Here is a 22730-nt window from a genome sequence, read left to right as displayed (position 1 = left end):
TTCTTGATGCACAAAAATGGCAATTTCATATGGCTGAACTTAAAAGTATTCTTATGAATTAGTGGCTAAACAGAAAACCCTTCTAGTTTCAACTTCTGTTGGCATTATTTTTTAGAATATTTTAATCTGTTCCATAATCACAATAAATAGCATGATAAACATTTGACCTTTAGTTTAACATTGAAGACTGCTCGATGCTCCAGGATCATTGCTCTAAACACAGCTGATAACTGAAGGGTAGAAGACCAGTACTGGCTCCAAGACACCAAGTGTGTGTGTGGTGGCAGGGATGGTATTGGCTTGTTTTACTAAAATTTGACTCTTTTCTCCCTAAGACTTGTATATAGAAAAAATTATTTTCAATTACTAGTGGTGCTACCTCAAGCTATTTGTCCTGGTTTTGTCCTATTATTCCTTAAAGATAGTCATCTATATATTTTTTCCTATTTGTATCTTGATGACACACAAAATAACTTTACTTCTTTAAAGTCATTTACCTAAATGTTTTAACTATAGATACATCAGCAAAAAACAAACTTGAAACCCCAGATCCTTTGTGTCCTATCTCACACTAGCTCAAGTATGTGTTCTGCCTACACCTCTCTCTCTTGGCAAGCAGTCCCTGGCTCCAATCCCACAGGTCATCTGATTCAAGCAACTTGAAAATCCATGTCATCTTTTTAGAAAAATGCTAATGCTTGTAAAATTTTAAGATTCTTGTTTTATAAGCCCAGGGATCCATTCAGACCCATCTATGGCCACATAATTTATTTCACTCCTGCCCCAACCCACTCTTTTTTTCCCATACAATTCATGTTAATTTTTAAAGTGATGACAAAGGGCACATATGCTTGTTAAAAAGGATTCAGAAAGGCAAAAAGTTGCCAAAAAGAAACCAAAATCATCCACAATCACCAATTCCTGAAGATAATCAGTTAATATTTTAGTGTATAATATTTTCCAGATTGGTTTTTATTGTATAGTTTTTTTATGAAAATGAGGATCATACTGTTTTATAATCTGCTTTCACTTAACATATCACAGAATCTTTCTGTGTTAATAAATATCCATGGAAATCATCACTGTAGTTACTGCAGAGTGTTCCATTGTGTAGATCTTCCATAATTTGCCAAAACAATCCCTGTGGATGGGTATTCAGGTCATTTACAACTTGGTGCTGATAGAATTCTGTCTTTTTTACTAATTGCAGGATGTTCTCCAATTAGAAACACAAAGGGAGTATCTTAATTCTTCATTTCCCACAAGTTCTACACTGAGAATAAACTCTGTAAGGTCTATCATTTGTCAATGGCATTTGTGCCAACAAAAGTGAAATGTAAGAACATAAAAATGTAACCTCTTCTTTCATCTCCCCCACCCGAGCGAGTGGGCAGAGAGGAGGACTGCGAGCCCCAGCCTTGTCCAGTGGAGTATCAGGATAATCTGCACTGACTCTGGTCACCTCCACCTATAAAATAGCCAGGGGCTTGTCCTTTCATCCTTCCTGTTTTTTTTTCAAACGTATTATCAATAAAAAGACAAATGGAATTTGTGTCCTTGCTTTGCTAGGCAGACCTCTTTCTTTTTAAAATACCTTATTTTGCTGCCATGACAAGTTAGAATAAGTACAATGTGTGCAGATTTCCAATCCAGACTGAAGCACATTCAAAGAGGTACAGGCCATGATTCATTCCTCCTCTTCCTTTGCAGGATAAATAAATCTCTGACAAAGCAACTGCCCCAGCAGAGCACTCTATGCATGCCAGTAAAATGAACCGAATCTTCATTTAATTGGAATCCAAGCTTGAAAACAAGTGAGATTTTCCCAAGAGAAAACCTACATGGTCAATGAAACACCCATGGCCTATTTAGTTAAGGTTATCTGCACTCTGCTTTCCATGCATGGAATCCTTACCCATATAAGCTGCCCAGTGCAGAGCACGTCGGTCCTTCTTGTCGAACGCATTGATGTTTGCTCCTTTGGCCAAGAGTAAATTGACCATCTGAAAGATAACCAACAATGAAATCAAACATACACTCTGTAATGATGAGGGCTCCTCACTGCTTGTAGGTGATCTGAGCCAAATTAACAACAAATCTAAAGGCAGATCAGAGATCTGGACTTCTAACAAAGTAGGAAGATGACGTCACAGCAGACCCTGTGGCATGTGCGTCAGAAGAAAAGATTGAGTGTCAGCCTACTTTTCCAATGCATTGTGGCTCTAAATTTAAGAATGTATATAGGTGCTGAAGGTTTGGTGTACAAATATTATCATCACATTCCCTAAGAATGTGATGGCTAAGAGGGTCTATAGGGAGTGTTGCAGTTCCCAGTGATGAGAACACCCACCTCCACGTGGCCATTCAGAGCTGCGTGGTGCAAGGCTGTGCGCCCCCCGCGGTCGGAGACGTTGACGCTGCTCAGCAGGGGAATGATCACTTCTGCACATTTGACAGCCTTGTTGGCTGCTGCCACATGCAGGGGGGTCTGCCAGTTCTTGTCCCTTGCATTGACATCAGCCGAGTGCTTAATCAATACTTGCACTGCTTCCTATAACAAAAGCAGAGTTTGCAGGGGTCACTCATAGGGGCTCAATCAATACTTATTGGGTGAAAGATGCTTCACCAACCCTAGAAATACAGAGAGAAAAGAAAAACTCCCTGCTCTCATAGGCTGCCTCAAGACAAGCTAGGTAATATGTGATAAAGACCAAATGAGTGGCACACGTTAAGAAAGAGTCACTTTCCCTTTCCGTGTCAAGCCAAGAGCCCTGACACATCCCTAAAACCAAATAAATATTGTAAGTATAAGGTTTCCTTATAAGGTGTAAGGCCTTCTTAGGCCAAATCAGAACACCCAGGTGCAAGTGTGCATATCGGAGTCAAATATCCATAGACCAAAAGGGCCCTAAAAAGATCATCGAAGGTTAAAGGTGTTTGTCAATAAGCTTCCAAACTTCCAAAGCCAAAAGGCCTCAAAAGCCCTCCATACAGTTTTGGATAAATTTATAAATATTTGATTCTCTCTATCAACAACTTCTCTCTAAGTCTTGTGTGATCAGTAAGTGGTCAAGGGAAGTAATATCTCTGTTACTATCTCGACTTGAAGCTAAGAATTTTTTCCATCTTCTCCCTACCTTTTCCATGTTATAATGGAATGATATATATATATATATAAAATGTTATATTTGCCACTGTTGAGCTCTTTCACCTTCATTAAGCCTCCCATGTTTTATTTCCTTCTACCGACCTGATCAGCAAACTATCCTCTTTATCTTTAATTTTCAACCCAAGCTGTGCAGTAGAATCACCTGGGACGCTTTTAAAAACACAGGCACCTGCTCCCACCCAGAGATTTTTAACGGACCTCAGTATTCCTATAAAGCTCTCTGGAGACTGTTGTGCAGCAGGGACTGAGGACACTCTTCCTTCAGTCAGGTGAATGATATAGCTCCTCTCAAGGAGGGAAAGGCTGGCTGTTGCTTCTCCCTACTTCTAGAGACTTCTAAAAGTCTGGGACCAGTCAGTGGGGCTCCTTTATGGGCATATTGTCAGTGTGGCATCAATGAACCAGTGAATGGCATCAGGACCACACTCCTGTCACCCCTGATGAACCAAGAACTTACCCTTGCCCACAGCAGTCCAATCTATTTCCTCATACAGGTAGAAGAAAGTGCTCCAGATAGTGGATGGTTTGAACTCAGCAAAACTAACACTTTTATGAGGGACATAAATGAGGGGATAAAAAGAATGTTCCATGAGTCAGTAGTAGCAACATATTGAGATGAATGGCTAACTTGGAGAGTAGAATGACAGCAAAAAGAAATTAACTGTGCAAATTATACAATACAGCTTAAATAAATGTTGTAGTAAGTAAAGGATATTCCATTTAGATCTACGGTCCCCAATCCCAGGGCCATGGACTGGTACCAGTCTGTGGCCTGTTAGGAACTGGGCTGCACAGCAGGAGGAGAGCCGTCAGTGAGTGCGAGAAGCTTCATCTGTATTTACAGCCACTCCCCATTGCTTACATCACCGCCTGAGCTCCGCCTCCTATCAGATCAGTCACTATCTCCCATCACCCCCAGATGAAGTTTTCTAGTTGCAGGAAAACAAGCTCAGGGGTCCCACTGATTCTGCATTATGGTGAGTTGTATAATTATTTCATTATATATTATAATGTAATAATAATAGAAATGAAGTGCACAATAAATGTAATTGTGCTTGAATCATCCCAAAACCTCCCCCCCCACCCCCCAGTCAGTGGAAAAATTGTCTTCCATGCAACCGGTCCCTGGTGCCAAAAAGGTTGGGGACTACTCATTTAGATCATATAAATAAAAGGCAATAAACTGATAGGATCCAAGCAAACAATTTGTTAAGATTATCAAAAGCAAAAAAAAGATACATGACACCCATTCTCAGAAAGACTGACAATGAAGTCCTACTAAATACTCCTTGACCCATTTTAGAGCAGAATGTGTACATGCATTATTAATGCTCGCCTGCTATGTGCAAAACACTGCCAGAGCTGTGGAAGATTGAAAGAAACATTAGCTGAGCTCTAGCCTAAAAACCAAGTTGAGTGAACAAAAATAAACAAAAGAAAAGCTAAATCATGACATAAGATTTACGAGGGCTGTCCGGAAAGCATCCAGCCATTGTTAATATATTTTTCATATTATATGGCTGTATACTTTCCAAATAGCTCTTGTAAATCACAATGTAAGATTAAAATTAGAATAAAAATAATATTTTTACCAACTTTGGTCTCGTAAGTTGTGCAGTTTATGTACATCCACAATCGATTACAATATGGGGGAAAATATTAGAACTTCCATTCATATTTATTTTCTTTAAAAAGGAAAGCATTTTAGCTAGTATTTACCTTCTGGGTTGGCACTGTGCCCTCAGTCAGTAGGACAGAGGATTCTACCTCACTCAGTGTTTGAGATGCCCTCAGGGAAGAGTGGGGCCTGCCCTCTACACTCATTTGCTTTGAGTGCCCTGAAAGGTACAGGGATGGGCTGCTAAGTTGATTTACAGACTTTAAAATGTACCTTTAAACTAAAAGAACCCTATAGGGGACAAGATTCATGCAAGGAACCCACAGATTAAAGATAACATTAATATAATAACAAGGCAAGCATAAACAATGTGGAAGTCACAGAGCTGAAGCTTCTTACTACTCCAGCTGAAAGCTTTCCTATCACCGACATCACAAGACAAAAGCAACGACAAATTTAGTCGGCTCTGACAAGGACTTAGACAAAACAGAAAAGTCATCTGAAGACAATCACCTACACGGTTATGTAAAACTAGGATAAATGAAAAGCTTCACCCTAAGTATATTATGCCTTAAAAGATTAGCTAGTTCATATATACAAAATTTATAAACAAATGAGATGAATACTTCAAGGATACAAGTGAAAAAAGTTTTGCAGATATATGACCCAAAAGGTTGGAGATGACCATCTCAAAGCAATACTACAAAAGATGGTATGGTAGTATCCTTTTCACACATTCACAACAAAATATTATGATAACAATATACACTGTTACTTGAATACCTCTGCCTTGTGTGCTATTTTACTGTACTTACATAGATTCTTGCTTTGCATTAAATATTATGTAAATTCAGGATAGACTAACAAAACAGATAATATACAGAATCTTCTCACTAATTTATGCTTTTTAGAGCAAGACCAATGAATTCATAAGAAATTTGTATTTTGAAGGTAACAAAATACAATTACTTTGGGAGTAACTCACACTAGGTGAATGAGACATGATCTAGGAGACACTCTACTTTTAAATGAATATGTATGAATAATTTCCAGATACCATTGTTTGAATGGCCCAAAATTGCAAATTATCAAATCTGATTAAAATAGAATTTTATTATTCACCAGCATAGTGGAAAAAAATACAGTTTAAAACCAAATTGCCTTCTGAGAAGGGTAGATCCTGTTGAGTCAGTGGCCTCTGTGTTGAACAAGGCCCTTGCTGTGTAGCTGGGGGTCTATTTGGAAGAGGGATGTACATAGCTGCATTGTTCTGCATAATAGTGTGAGAAGCATTTGAAGTGTTGAAGAAAGGAAGGGATAAGGACAGAAAGAGAGGAGAGAGAACGTGGGCCCTGCACTGCAGGCTAGAGGTGCATATGTGGGGTGGGATAAGGTCAGTGGGCTGAGTGGGAAGAAGGGAAAGCTGACACATTGCCCAAACTAATGCAGGAGAAGCGAGCTTGTGGAGCCAGGCAATCAACAATTTAAATCTCCAGGAACTCTTTGAATCAATGAGAGAATATTAGACTTTATATAAGATACAGCATGTAGTTCCTAGACAGTCACATCTGTTTAAAAGGCAAAGTAATTCTGACCAACATCTGGGTTATACCTAAATAATTAGAAAGGAAAAAGTTCAAGTTCATTATAAGATGGGGAAAAAAGAAGTGAGTAGGGTCTCTAATAGATTCTTTTTCCATGAACTTTAGGCAATTGCCATGTGAGTGCCAATTTCACATTTGCCTTTCATACCAATACTCTCTTTTACAACTCAAGGACACCCAGAAGAGCCATGACTTTCATTTCTCTACTTTTGTAAAACGTTTCAACTTTGCCAACTTTTCCTCTCTGCTTTTATTTCTATATCTGTTTATGTAATGCATTGCATAGTTTTCATCTTCCTGACAAGAAAGGACTCTATTGAGAAATATTTAGCATACAAAGGAGGAGTTCTTTCTTAATTTTCACAGATTAACTTTTTTAAAATGAAAATACAATAGTTTGAACTGATTATGGAATCAAATTCATAGACATATAAAATATTAAAAATGGAGAAGGTCTTAAGTGTCATCCTGGCTGACCCCTTCATTTCATAGGCAGCTTTATTTTATAGACAAGATGATTGAAGTCCAAGGCGATGACCTGTCAACCTAGTTGACTTATGGGCTCATGCATTTTCTACAAGGCCATTTTATACCAGGCTTACTCAATGGATAGTCTCAGCCAAGCATCCTGACATAAATACATTCAAATGTTAATTCTCCTTAGTTACATTTTTAATCTCTAAAGTTTTAGTCTGCCCAACTGGCTTAATATATTTAATAGAAATTTAGCATAATATTTTGGCAAAAACAAAGCTTTGGTTAAAAAAGGTCAATTTTATTTTTAAAACTTGCATTTCTTTTTCAAAAATTTTAACCTTAGAAGTTCTTTAACTTGGGCTTTATAAGCGAGTAATGTATGGCTATATAGGGAATTAAAGATTTTTTAAATCAAAGAAGTCTGTCTTCTCCTGTATCACAATGGCTAAAAATTAATATCCAGGAGTTTGCTATGACAGAAATTTATAAGGTAAAAAAGAAACTATAGTGTGGCAAGGAAAGCTGAACACTTTTTGAATCAAGAAAAAACTCTTCAACAGTGCTTTTCAAACTGTCTATGGTGAAAGACCAGTTTTTAAAAGATTGTTATTATTCCAAGTCCATTATGAGTCAATACTTTTGTGAAATACAATAAAAATTAAAAGTAATTAATAGAATAATAAAATGAAAAAATACAAAGACACAAATTATGAATGCAATCATTTTATAGAGACATAGACCAATGGAGCAGAACAGAGAACCCAGATATAAAACCATTAACTTACAGCCAACTGATCTTTGACAAAGCGGATAACACTATACACTGGGGGAAAGAAACCCTATTCAATAAACGGTGCTGGAAAAACTGGATAGCTACATGCAGAAGAATGAAACAGGACCCATACCTCTCACCACTCACCAAAATTAATTCAAGATGGATAAAAGACTTAAATGTAAGGCATGAAACCATAAATTCTAGAAGAAAATGTAGGAAAAACTCTTCCAGATATTGGCCTAGGCATAGAATTTACGAAAAAGACCCTAATGGCAATCACAGCAACAAAAAAAATAAAAATAAAAAACTGGGATTTGATTAAATTACAAAGCTTCTGTACATACAGCTAGGAAAATAATCAATAAAGCAAACAGACAACCTACAGAATGGGAGAAAATATTTGAAAAGCTATCAATCCAATAAAGGGCTTGTAACAAACAGAATCTACAAAGAACTCAAGCAATTCAGCAACAAAAAAACAAACAACCCTATTAAAAAGTGGGCAAAAGATATGAACAGAAGCTTTTCAAAAGAAGATAGACAAATGGCCAATAAACATATGAAAAAATGCTCAATGTCACTAATCATCAGGGAAATGGCAATTAAAACCACAATGACATATCATCTTACCCCTGTTAGAATGGCTTTTATTAAAAAGTCCAAAAACAATAGATGCTGGTGTGGATGTAGAGAGAAAGGAACACTTATACACTGTTGATAGGACTTCAAATTAGCACAATTATTTTATTATTAAAGTTAATGAGCATGAAATTATTAAATTGCCCTAAAAGTTTCTGAACACCTACTCTTACCATGACAGGTAAGACAAAAGCTCATGGGCCAGCACCAGGACACAGGGCACACTGTGAACATGTTCCCTCAAAGTCTTTGTTTCCTTTTTTAGAGACAGGATCTTGCTCTGTTGCCCAGGGTAGAGTATAGTGGCACGATCATAGCTCACTGTAACCTCTGACTCTTGGGCTCAAGTGAATCTCTTGCCTCAGCCTATAGAATAAGCTAGGACAACAGGAGCATGCCACCATGCCTGGCTACTTTTTAAAAATTTTTTTGTAGTGGTAGGGTCTCAAACTCCTGGCCTTAAGCCATCCTTCTTGTCCAGCTTCCCAAAGTGCTGGGATTACAGGCATGAGTTACCATGCCTGGCCTCCTTTGTTTCCTTTTTAATGAAAAAACCCTAGTGAGGGTTCCGGCATTTCTCCTGAAAGGAGGCATCGGGCCAATTAGCATTCTGTATTAGGACTATAGGCCTTGTTGGATGATACCATATAGTAGGCTGTCCTAAATAAGATGCAGAAATAATAGACAGAAGGGAAGAACTGTCATGGGATGTCACACAGGAAGGAATTGGAGATGGCATTTGCAGTTACTCAATTTCCACTTTTTGTGACTTTTTTTTTTTTTTTTTACAAAGGCCACTCCAACCTTATAATAGAAGGAGAGCATATACTGTGGCACATGGAAAAGATAAGAAGAAACAGGAAGCATGTGTCTTAAAAACTATCGCCCTTAATATTTGTTTTCTTACACTCAAATGTGCATTGTATTTAAGTAGTCATAAATTACTCATGGGAAAGTAACTGTTTAGGACTATACATAGTCCTTGCAGGCATAAACAATGTCAAGTTTGATAAATTATAAGTTGCTTTAGACCAAGGTCTGAGAGTTATACAACTTTCTATATTCTCTACAAAGCCTGATGGATGCCTTGCACATGAAATATATTCAATAAATTAAACATATTACCATAATCATCAGCAAACTCTTTAAGTAATAATCTGCAAGTATTAACGGGACATTTATTGTAGGCTGATGTCCCTGCGGTTGTACTCAAGTCCTGAAGGCTCTTACTGTATTACTGTAATCAGTAAGGGTTTTTATCCTATATGGATTATAGCAACTTCATAATCTTTAAGAATTGTATAAATTGGTGTCCAACCAATTTGGTCAATTAATGGGATTGTTCCTCTAAAAGTACCAATCATCAAACTAAACTCATCCTTTATTATAATTATTATTAGAGTATAATTATTCTAAGGACCAGTAGTACAGAGACAGTTCACTAGAGCCTTTGGGATATGAAAGAATTCTAAGGGAGCTAGTGCAGAAGCACCGGCTTCAAACATTAGGAAGTGCGGACACTCAAGTATCCCCAATCTTCAATCTCAGGTCTCAAAGTATGGCATGCAGAAAACAGGTATCAGAATCTTCTTTATAAAAGGCAGATTCTGGGGCCCAACAATAGTCTTCACCAGAATCACTGGGGGTGAGGTTTTAGAACAGGTACTTTTAACAAGTAGCCGCAATGATTTAAATGCACACAAAATCTGAATACCACCCATCTACATTCTACCTAATACATTATAAAAGGCTTACTTTCCAGGTAACCTATGTTTTATAAGTAAACATCTTTTTATAATCATAGAGACAATTTAAAGAAAGCAATAACCTTCTAGTCTTCCATATAATTTTTCCAGTTCTCCTTTCCACTAGCAGTTAGTCCACAATAATGACAGTGTTTTTTAGAGGAAAGGGGAAAATGTAAGTTTTAAAAATTTAAGCTATAAAATAATATGCTCATCTTGCTCAGCTCTTGGAAAGATCTTTATACCAGTTGGGATTTCTGTCTGCACCGAAGCCAAAAATAGAAGCATTTTATTGGTCAGAACAGTATCCATAAGGGTGCTCATGGGAGTTGAGGGCAGCAGAGAGCACACGGTGGCTAAGCCAGCAGGTTCTCCAGTCACACTCTCCTCCACTTACTGGCTGTGACATCTTTGGTGCCTTACTAACTTCTGAGATTATGTTTCCTAAAGTAGCATTGCCAGTAGTAACAATCTCAAAGGATGGCTCAGAGGTTAAGATGTAATAAAACACAGAAAGTCCTTGGCATACTTCCCAGCACACAGTAAGTGTTTAATAAATGCTCATAATGACAACGCTTACACGGACACAATGTCCTCAATCCTACACTCTAAAGACAGCATACAACCATTTTTAACTTTTCTAACCAAAAGATAGTCTCTAGAACCGGAAAGTGAAAAGTCTAGCAATTCTCCTTCGATGCTACTCTTAGCTCGTTACAGCAGGAAGGCCGTGTGGGAAAGGCCAGTTGCATCCGCACAGAGTTCTGCAGTAGGCTGTGTGCCTGGCTGTCTGTCCCAAACACCATGTCCTCGGAAGCCCACAAGGTCCCCTCACAGCATACTTAGGAAAGGTAAGTGAAGTCCATACCAAGTGGGCTTTAATAAACATGCGTCAGGCTCTCTGTGTTTGTGTACCATTAACTTCTTTCCCCTACAGCTGCTCTTTTCCAAGAAGGAAAAGCAAAGAAGCAACAAGAATGAGCTAGACAGGGGAAACAATATGAAACAGTTCTCAAAAACACTTCAGAATATTCTCCCTGGCAGCCCCAAATCTTGCTTATCTATTAATATTCTCATTAACAAAATATGTTTCCCTAATGTTTTGGTAAGGGTCTCTCCTTCATTTCTTCACAGCCTTGGGAGGAGTCAGAGAAAAAGGAAGATGAGGCCAGTGAAGCCCTCAGGGAGCCCATAAAGAGACAATGCTATCTGGATCCAAGCTGTTTCCAAGATGAGAATCCCAGATTTGCCGGCCATGGGCAGGGGGTGAGGATGAGAGGTTATGGGATTGGGTATAGAAGGACGCACATAAGACAGCCTGGTCAGTACCCAAATAAGTCTGCAAGATTTATCTGGAACTCAACTATACGTTGGAAGATTTTCAAGGGGTGTGGTCATGTTTTGATCTACCTTCTTGTCTACGGAGGACATAACATGGATAGATGTTTAATCAATATCATGATCTGATGCTCCTATCGTTATAACATGCTCAGGAAAAGAACTTAGCAATGCACATTATTTTTCCAGACACAGAATTCTGAACATAAATCTTGCCTGGATGGAAATAAGGCTCAGAAATTTTGACTTATACTGATATCTGTGTTACATGCAATTTTGGAACTGGTCCTGATTTTGCAGGTTTCAAAGGCCTAATTGGCTTGTAGTGCACACACTCCTGTAAATATGCTTCCCTGATTGAACCCTGAACTCTGAGAGATCAATTTGCATACATGAAAGATGATTACCACCAGCATTCTCGTGTGGTGTACCCTAGCTCCATGTTAGCAGTTACACAGAGAACTATTACTGTAGCTTGAATTGAAAACCCAGTCTTTAATGAATCACTCAAAAAGCAATTGTCAAAATTGTTTACTGACCAGCTGAGATGCTAGAAATACAGTGGTAAGTAATAGACATGGGAGTCATTTCAAGTAGTTTACTGTCTAGAAGATTTTTAAAATGAAAATAGAATAAAAATTTCTATGGTGGTTTTGTACTATACCAAGTTCACCAAGCTGAACTACATTTCCCAGAATTCGCATCTCTATAATGTTCTATTTGGGATTGGCCACAAGAGAAATCTGCATGAGTTCTGGCAGGCATAAGTGAAACTGCAATCTGACTGGTGTGTTGGGCACCAGGTACTATTGCAGCTCGCACATGATGTCAGTAATCGGCTCCATCACCACACTGGCACAGGACAGTACCTGGCTCAATGCTTCTTCAGACCCTGCCATTTCCTTTGGTTTCTCCAATTCTTGGGCCAGGTGCATGCACAGCTCCTTCTGCAAGTCACCCGGGTCCATAATGTTGGGACAGACATGAGTTCCAGTTTGTCCCTGTTCTCCCCCTTTTCATATCCAGCTTTTCTTTTCAACTGTAGACCCTGCCGACCTACAGTGACCTCAGGACCACACGGAATCGGAGGTGACAGTCTTACATAGAATTCTTCAGCAATCCACACAATTGTGAAAGGTCTAATTCCTATAATAAATATCTTATTCTATAACTCTCATGGTGGTTCTGCTTCTCTGGTTGAACCTTGAACCCTAAAAGATCAATTACCTATGTTTTATAAGCAAAGAGGCTTTGAGAACAGTATAGAGTTTATAAGCTTTTCAGTGAAGAAATTGCATTTAATATATGGTCCTGTACATAATATTAGGGCTTGCCAATCTTAGCAACAGACATGTGCCAGCTCTCATGCTGAAACTATATATTCCCTTTGGCAAGTGCTAACAGCCCAATTCCAAAATACCAGCCCAAACCTTCTCTGTTCTTTCCCCTCAAGCCTACTTCCCTCTCCCCAGCTATTAGTTAGGAGAGGTATAAAATAATGGCAATAGGACCAAATTCAAAAGAAGGAGATCTAAATTTAGGATATTCTACAACACAGCAATGTGCTTGGAGTTAAGATGTCCACTGTACCATCAACTCTAACAGTAGTTACAGAGACTCCAATTTTCTTTCTTTCTTTCTTTCCTTCCTTCCTTCCTTCCTTCCTTCCTTTCTTTCTTTCTTTCTTTTCCTGAGACAGATTCTCACTCTGTTGCCCTGGCTAGAGTGCCGTGGTGTCAGCCTAGCTCACAGCAACCTCAAATTTCTGGGCTCAAGCAATCCTTTTGCCTCAGCCTCCCGAGTAGCTGGGACTACAGGCATGTGCCACCATGCCTGGTTAATTTTTCTATATATATTTTTAGTTGTCCAGATAATTTCTTTCTATTTTTAGTTGTCCAGATAATTTCTTTCTATTTTTAGTAGAGACGGGGTCTCGCTCTTGCTCAGGCTGTTCTCGAACTCCTGAGCTCAAACAATCTGCCCACCTCAGCCTCCCAAAGTGCTAGGATTACAGGCGTGAGCCACTGCACCCAGCCGAGACTCCAATTTTCATAAGAAATTTTTCGACTCACAGTGATGCATTAATATGAGGACATTCTCTTTTGTGAGCTTATATATGACCCTGATTATCTATAATTCAGAGTTTGTTTGCATTTAATTTCTTCCTGGCAAGAGACACCTGCAAGGGATTTTTTTCCCCCAGCAAACCTGCAGGGAGAGCTGGTTACTTGGAGAAGCAACAAATGCCTTTCTCATCACTGGGTTGACTGGATTCAAACACACTAAAGATGTGTAAAGACGGTGGGCTAATGTTGATGGAAAATGGATGTTCTGAGGATCAAAGCTTTTGCAACTAGTTGAGCTAACAAAGATTGAGAACACTTGGGGAAGGTCACAGAGTACTGAAATCATCTGCTTTTGTGTCTTTCTCTCCCACTGGACCACACACTTCCTAAGGTCGGGGACCACAGGTCTTATTTTTCTTTGTAACTCCATCAGCAAGCACAGTGCCTGGCATGTAGGATGTCCATATTAAATTTTTTTTTAACCAAAAAGACCTTGTTCTTGAAGAAGGGAAATATATAAATATAAATATACATATAAATAAATATATTTATATATATTTCCCCCCTCCTTAAAAAAATATATATTTTTAAGGTACACTTAAATTTACCAAGGATCAAGTGGTCTTTTAAGAAAATACTCTCCTAGGAAGGAGCTGGTCTCATGAAGCTAGTCGTACCAACTCAGGCAGCCCACTGTACCTGTTTTCCCAGATAAAATAGAAATGAAACATGAGACCATAAGAAGATTCTGAATTCCCCAGGGTCTGAGCCAGGCAATTGACAATTATTTACCTCTCTCATTCCACGCAGGCAATTTGGAAAGAGAATACAATGAACCCCTTTTAAAAACTATTCAAATCACAAAGAACAGCACGGACGACTATGACTCCTAAGCTAATTGTCACCTACCAAGTATATTGGAAATTTCCAGATAGTTGCCAAGGAGGAAAAGCTGACACTGATGACAGCCACAGACATCTGTGACTTCATCATATTCATTCTCAAAAACACCTACTGCTCGTAGGCATACCTGGAGAACATCTCTGTCTCCAGTGGCAGAGGAGAAGCTTCACTTGGACAACTTGGCTATGAAGGGTATTCATCCAACACCAAGTGCATCCAAGCTTAGCGCCTCTCATATCCCTGCATGGTGGGCATCTCCTCTGACCAGGCCTCAAGGCTGACATTCACCAGGGTTCCTGCCATCCTCAACCCCACGTTGGTCATCTCTTCTCACCCTTTATACTTCCCCTGAACCAGCTGATGCATTTACCATGGTTTCTGTGATCATCCTCCCTGTCCCTGAGCTCTAGACCTGTGTAAATAATAATAGATAATCTATTAGCCACCTTTGCCTGAATTTCCAGCATTCAACAATGAATTACATCTTGAGTACCTAGAATGTATCAGCCTTGGGATACATTAAGGAACAAAACACAGATTCCTGCCCTCATGCAGCTTGCACTCCAGGGACATGTTGCCAAACTTGGTTTGCTCAAACAGAACCAACGCCCGACCCTGCCCCCCTGCTCTATGACTTTCAGGTACCCAGCATCACCATTAACCCACCTGACCCTCACAAGGTATCAAATCCTGTCAGGTTCACTTCCGATTAGGTCTCAAATCATTGATTTCTTTCTGTGCCTTCATCCCAGCTAGTTCAGGCCTCTTTGGCCCCGCGTTGGCACCCCCACCTGAAATCCCGCCCCCTCCAGCCCCTTTCCACGCTGCTACCACAGTGGTCTTTCCGAAACATGCATCTGAGCATATCAGTCCTCTGCTCTGACCATTCCCCGCTGCTCAGAGAATACCAGGCCCTGTGCCATCTGGCCCGGCCTCCACTACTAGACTTCCCTTCCATTATACCCGAGTCATACCTAAGCCCCCTATTCATTCACTTCCATGACTCTTTGTCCTCCGGCATGTTTAGTGCCCTCCCTCAGCCTCTGTCCTTCTCCTGGCCTGCTAAGTCCCTACTCATCCTTTAAGGACCAGCTCAACTGACACCTCTTCTTGGAAGACTTCCTCTGTTCAAGCAGGCAGTTAGTTGCTTCCTCCTACTATTCCATTATGATATCGTACTGATCTGCTTCTGGTTTCCCTCCCCTCCAGACAGAGAACACACTGCAGTCAAGAATCATGCTGTGCATTTTGAACTACCCCAGACATCCTCCCAACACCGTTCTGGCATGCAAGACATGCTCAAATAAACAGCTATTCATTTTTGGTAACCCTCTAACATTAGATGTAAAAGCCCTCTGCTCATCAGTAAGGATCCTTAAATTCACTGGCAAGAATTCTTTTTCTAGGGACAGTAGGCATTAGATTAAATAAGGTAATCACTCACTTCACTTCTGGAAGCAACCGCCCGGTGCAGTGGGGTCAGCCACATGTTGTCCTTGGCATTGACACGAGCTCCTGGAACCAAACAGTGCAAGTTAGAGGCGTAAAGGAGTCAAGGAGAGTTCTGCTGACATTAAGTCAAATGCTGTCTCTCGTTCCCATTTGCTGGATATATCCACCAGCCTTTTTTTCTTTGTGTTAGTCATGTTCTGATAAGATTTAATCGGGGCCAAGGGGACCAGCATAAATCTGCTTTATCTAGGAACCCCAATTATTTCTCTAGGACTAACCAGATATCTCTGGAGGGAGAAGCTTTTGGACAGACAAGATATGAAGCCTATGTAGATTGCTCATGGCTCTCTCAAGCTATGGGGTGGACACACAGGCTCAAGCATGAGCCAAAACCGGCTCCCACTCAGAGACGTGCCTCATGCTCAACTCCATGAAGCCATGCCACCACATGGAACAGACACTCCCTGTGAGTGGATTCACAGAAAGCAGAGTACGCCCTCCTTCCACGACACCCTCCCAATTCGCCATCATGAGCACAAGCCCACCAAGTCTGCATCTAAACAGCTAAAACAACCCAACACGAGCTTCCTTTTGGGGAGTTCAGAGTTTTGGTCGGTCTTCTGGTCAGAGATGGAATGTTTTATAACAGGGCTACAAAAAGAGAAGAGGAGAAAATACGTATGGTATCTTTGTAAACGCAATTACAGAAGCCTATTTTTCCATAGGACAAGGAGGAAGGAAGCTCAAGAGGATGAAAAGTGGAAGGACGAATCAAAGAAATTAGAAAGTAAGGCAGAGGCGGAGGCACCTCGGAGCAAGGACCGAGAAAGTGAGTCAGGTGGAAGTAGAGGCTGACTAATCTTGGTGAGGCCAGGGCCAGCCAACAGCTGAAAAATAGAAACCTTTAAAAAAGGCAGCAGACTTTCAAGGGGAAGAGTCAGCTAGAAATTTAGTTTAAGGCACTGGCTAAAAAGGAATGACAAATCATAGAGCTTACACTATTTTTTTCTTTAACTGAAGAAGAACAAATGCAACAGTATTAATCCTAGAAAACAAGAGTGTAATCCATAAAACAAAGAGATAGAACGCCTCCCCGTCAGCCGCCATTCTGATTTCATTGGTTTGAGATTGGGTCAGGCCCAGATATTTTTAAAAACTCCTCAGAGGTTATTGCAACATGCTGTCAAAGTTGAGAGCCACTGATGAATTGTTGCTTAATTTACCAATTTTAAACTTGTTTAATCCTAATTCTACTAACTTCAGTTTGCCTGAAAGGGTTCAAGCCCCTTACCTCAATGAAGGCCATAATAAAATCAGTTTAAGTGCGCAAAGGCAGCAGGCATCTCCAGCCCCACTAGCAGGAAGCTGTGGGCTAAATGCCCTGGGGTAAAATGAACGCAGTCATGGAAGGTGAGTAGGATTCATGGTCAGAAGATCCAGATTTGAGTTCTGATTTCAGCACCTATTGGCCCAGTGACCAAAAGACACTAATCTGCAAAATGAGGCTAACCACAACAATAACAGTACTTCTCTACCTACTTCACTGGGTGCTTGGGAGAATTAAATGAATGTAAAGGTGCTTTGTACATGGCAAAGAGCTAGAAAAATATTAGCAGCTCTTATTTCCAAATCATCTCTAATGTCTCATTCACCTGTAAATCTATGACTCAGATTTTTAAAGAGAGTGAAAGGCATGGTCCTTGCCCTACAGAGGAAGAGGAAGGCAAACACAGAGATTTAAGAACACGAAGAACCATCATCTAGAGACTGTATAAACAAGTATCTTTTGAAGAGCAAGGGAAACTCAAGTGCTAGAAAATGCTGGGGAGAAGGAAACCCAGATATGATTAAGAACAGCAAAACGGTGAATTTTAAAAGAAAATTGCCACTACCACAAACAAATTTTAGATTTCCTCTCTTAAGTCTTAGTTCCAACAGAGTACCCAGTGCTGGTCACAAAGCCCACCTTTTCGGTTTAGAAATAAACAGCACTGACCCCCTCAGGTCCTCTTCCAACATTCCGGAAGCTATTAAATCCTTCTAAAATTATCCACCTTGTTGTCAGGACTTTTCTTGGGTCATAAATACACATGACCACATTGTATGGTAGATTTGACCGCACTGTGTTTATACTGCATATCTCTCTGGTCAGCCCAGTGCACGTTTGTTACTTATTTGGGAGCTGTTTCTTTGGCATTCATGTTACAAACATCATTCAGATTTCATGCAGTCCAGGAGGGCGGGATTCACATTTATCATGCATAGTCTTTGGCAGAGTAAACCGTGTGCTTTAAATTTTTTGTAAACTCAAAAAGTGAATGCAAGAAGAAACCCTAATGGCAAAACACATATGGAGATATATTTCTCATAATTCATCAGGGAGAAGCAAATGAAAGCAACATTAACATACCATTTCACACCCATCAGATTGGTGAAAATGATAAAGTGTGACAATGCCAAGAGTTAGCAATAGGAAGACTTAATGTACAGCTGGTAGAAGTATGAATTGGTACAACCCCCTTTGGGAAACAATGTGGCATTATGTAATAGAATTGATGGCATGCACACCCTACCACCATGCATGTCCTGCCACCTAGCAACTCCATCCCAATCATATACCCTGGAGAAATTCACACATGTATAAAAATATTCACTACAGCATGTTTATAACAACAAGAAATTGGAATCCTAAATGTTGATCAGGAGGAAAACGGATAAATAGATCATAGTATAATTGTACAATGGAATTCTACACTGTCAAGGAAATAAACAGCAGATTGAAGTTCTATATATAAACAGATGTACTTCAAAGTCATAACACTGAATGAATAAATCAAGTTACAGAATTATACCTATGGCATAATACCAGTTATATTTCCATATGTTGTTTATGGATGCAAAGATATGAAATGAAAGTAAAATATATGGCTAAAGAGAACAGATGCCAATTCTGGACAGTGTTTTTTTCTAGGGAGGGAGGAGTGTGAAAAAGGATGAAGTAAGAGTACCCAAATGGCTACAACTGTGTCTTCAATGTTTTATTTCCTTTTGAAAAAAGATATAATGCAAATATGACAAAATGTTAAGATTTCTTAAAACTTGGTAGAAGGGATATGGCTTTTCATTATTCTCCATAATTTTCTGTATGTTTAAAATATTTTCTAACAAAATATTTTTAAGAAATCTAGTGCATTTGAAGATTTATGTTTTTTAATAAAAATAGCAGAGTAGAGGTAGGGGCAGGGACTAAGTTGCTTTTTGTTATACTATTTTTCTTCTGGGTTAGTGGCCTTTGATAGAAAAACAACCCTCCCTATCCTTCCCATATATAATGTGGCCCAGCCACGCAGCATCTTCTAGGATTTTCCTAAGATGTACTCCAGGTGAGAGTAAGAGAATGGGAGCCAGAACTGCTGTTGGATCTGTAGATGACCTTAGTCATATGGTCTGAATTTAAAAAAAATAAATTCAAGTTATTGATGAGTTATTTGCTGGTCTTACTGTTATTTTCTCATGCTTTCCTCTCTCCACAACCACTACAGTGATCCCAGCTGTAGAACGGAGGCACAGTACCACTGAAGTCCATGTCTACGCGTACGTGGGAGAGCTCTAGAATTTTAGGGAATCTTTTGCTGTCTCTCTAAGTACCATTTTATTATCACCACATTTTGAGCCTGAGCATCTCATCCCAGGGCTCCCTCACCAGCCAGACCACCAGGACACCAAAGAGGGAGGGTACATATGATGTGTGGGGTGCATGTGATGTGTGTAGTACACGCCCAGACCTGTGGCCACCTGCTTTCGCCACTGCAAATGCCAGTCAGATCTTCGATCTTGTTTTTCCTCTCCTTGCTCCTTCTCCTCTCTCCCTCCCCCAACTCTCTGTTATACACACGATCCATTTCTGTCTTCTGTGTGTGCATTAGAATGCTCCATAACATGTTTCTAAAGGAAGTAACTTTGGGTGAATGTTAAGACTAATCTTCAAGGATGTTTAATGAAAGGTTGGTCATAAAAGTAAAATACTAAAAACAACTTTGATGTTAGACAAAGAAGAGTTGTTTAAATAATTTACTGTATAGCCATACAATGCAGCCATGATGTTTTATAAGAATGCTTAACAAACGGGAGAGAGGTTCACAAGCTATTGTTATGTGAAAAAAGTAAATACTCAAACATTACCCATAGAATGATCCCATTTTTGTAAAAACATTGAACAGTCTAGAACGATTTACCACAAAAGCTCTGAGATCACTGACTAGAAAACTATTTGCTAACCATTACTGGAGCACAGTCAGGGATTAAGGACTAGACGCTGGGAAGCATGTGTCATTGGCATAGGTTAAGCACAGGGCAGACCTAAATTAATAGTTGCTATTTGAAAGATGCTTTCTGGTTGAAAGTGATATCCGGCAATAACTTTTCAACTACACTGATATGGATCGAAGCTACCAAAATGTGCCTGTCTAAATAAATGAACAGCAACAAACCTCTTTTTACTTCATGTTTTGATCATACAAGTAATACATGAACGTATTCTTCTTTTAAAAAATGGATCATTAACAGATGTAGCTAATGTCTGCTTGAGTATCTCCCCCAATGCTGGACTTCCCCACTCTATGAAGTTAATCGCTACTCTAAGTTTGGTATGTAAGCTTCTAGTCGCTTTCGTGTCTTCATGTGCAAATATATGTATCCATAGAAAATCTAGAGAATTAAGGGGGGTGGTCAGTATAATATTCTTTTTTGTATATTTAAAAATTACACAATAATTTTTAAAATATATAATAAGTATGTTTTTCCATAAATTGTATTACATTGTACTAACATTCTGAATTTCCTTGTTCCACTCAACAATATACTTTTTTTTTTTATTTTTATGGAGACAGGGTCTCACCCTGTTGCCTGGGATAGAATGCTGTGGCATCATCATAGCTCACTGCAGCCTCAAACTCCTGGGCTGAAGTGATCCTTCTGCCTCAGCCTCCCAAGCAGCTGAGACTAGAGGCGTGCGTCACCATACTCAGCTACTTTTTTGATTTTTTGTAAAGACAGGGTCTCCCTCTTGCTCAGACTAGACTCAAACTCCTGACTTTAAGCTATCCTCCCACGTTGGTCTCCCAAAGTGCTGGGATTATAGGCATGAGCCACCGCGCCTGGCCAAAAATATACCTTTTATGTCTCTCCATGTTGTTACTTATAGAATGAGTTCATTCCTTTTAATTGTTACATGTATTCCAACATAAATATACCATATTTTTTAGATGTTCCTTCTATTGATGGGTATTTCAGTTATTTCCAATATTTCACTATTCAAACAATGTTCAGATAACAAACAACCATAAAATGACTTCTTATGCAAATATTTGTCTGGAATAGAAAATTTAAAATGGACTTATGTGTCATAGGTAATGCACACTTTTGGTTTCAATAGGTACTCTCCACTGTCCAAAGTGTGCCAATTTACACACTCACAGGGTATAAGATTGCTTAGTCTTCCCACATCCCCATCAACACTTGCTATATTATCAGACATTTTAAATATTGAAAATCTGAGTCAGTAATACTGTATTATGCACTGAAAAATCTGTTAAGAGGGTGGACTTCATGTTAAGTAGTCTTACCACACACACAAACCTAAAATAACAAAAAACAAAGGGACATAAGGAAACTTCAGGAGGTGACAGAGACGTTTCACAGGTGTACATACATGTCCAAATTCATCGAATTGTATATATTAAATATGTGCAGTTTACTGTATATCAATTATACCTCAATAAAGCTATTTTAAAAATAAATCAATAAATATTGCAAATCTGATTGGAAAAAAACCAGCAACTCATTTTCGTATTTTCCAGGTTAATAATGAAGTTGGGCATCTTCTAATATGTTTGTTTACTGGCCATTTGTAATTCATTTTTTGAGAATTACTTGTTCATACTCTATTTCCCCCATTTTTCTACTGTTGCTTTTTTCTTATTTATATTTATACACTTGTAGTATTATTATTACTATTATTATTTATATACTATATTCTGAAGATTTTTAGTTTTATATAGATCCAAATGTGGCTTTCAATATGAAAACTCTTTCAAGGAGAAAAATCCCCCCAACGTGTGCTGGGCATCACAGAGCAACACACACCTGGCATGTAACTACATCAGCATAGTTTATGTGTAGCTTCACAGTCACTGGAAAAATTTAAAGATAATTAGAAATCTAGGAAATGGCTCCTTTCAGTTACTGTTAAATCCTCCATTCCTCCAGTCCTTCTCAGGGAGGCGGAATAGGAAGCTGCCAGGAAAACCTCCTCTCTCCTATAACAAAAGTTATCATGACAAAAGCAGAGTTATCTGAATGGAGACCCAAGAAGCATTTCATCAGTGTCATCTCCTGCTGCTGGCTTCCTCATCATCTTCCTCTGAACACTTTTGAGAGTCTTGTTTACATGTCAGAGGGAGATGTCAGATGGTTCTGGCTCTGAATTGAATATTTATAGCTGATTTTTCTAAAGGAAGCCTCACGTTATTTACCTGACTGTCAGGCACCATTGTGCACCCAAGGACACAGTATGCATGTCTAATGATTTAAAGCCAAATGCTTTTTTACCCAAGGACATTTTAAAATTTAAACATGAAAATAAGCCCTTGCCTAGGCCCTACTGATTCTTCAGAAACAAAGGCCCAACCACAGATTATCAGGTCCAAACTCTGATTACAAATGAAGGATATTCTTCATCCTTATCCCTATTACCTATTCATTTTATTTTCATAGAGATCAGGAGTAAAGGGAGCTCTGAGCATCTTTTCCAGAGGCAATATTTCTGTTCCCTAAGCCTTGTCAAACAGGAAGAAGCAGAACAAAGGAAAAAAAGAAGTGCTATGATAAAAAGGTAAACAATGAGACTGAAAAATCTTACAGTCCAAAAAAAATAATCAATTCTT

The 22730-nt window shown here is 39.1% G+C and overlaps 1 protein-coding gene across 1 annotated transcript in view; it reads right to left on the bottom strand.

Annotated features, from left to right (window-relative positions):
• ANKRD44 (ankyrin repeat domain 44) overlaps nt 1-22730 on the bottom strand; it is a 277984-nt gene that overhangs the window by 104859 nt on the left and 150395 nt on the right. Inside the window, exons 4-6 of the mRNA XM_069468977.1 lie at nt 15779-15849; nt 2351-2551; nt 1916-2003 (exon numbers count right to left, since the gene is read on the bottom strand). Coding sequence (XP_069325078.1) covers nt 1916-2003; nt 2351-2551; nt 15779-15849 — 360 coding nt within the window. The remainder of the gene's footprint in view (nt 1-1915; nt 2004-2350; nt 2552-15778; nt 15850-22730) is intronic.

The sequence above is a fragment of the Eulemur rufifrons genome, chromosome 1, assembly GCF_041146395.1.
Source record: "Eulemur rufifrons isolate Redbay chromosome 1, OSU_ERuf_1, whole genome shotgun sequence".
Lineage (NCBI taxonomy): Eukaryota > Metazoa > Chordata > Mammalia > Primates > Lemuridae > Eulemur > Eulemur rufifrons.
Note: the sequence above shows the minus strand (reverse complement) of the source record. Positions and strands in the feature narration are given on the sequence as shown.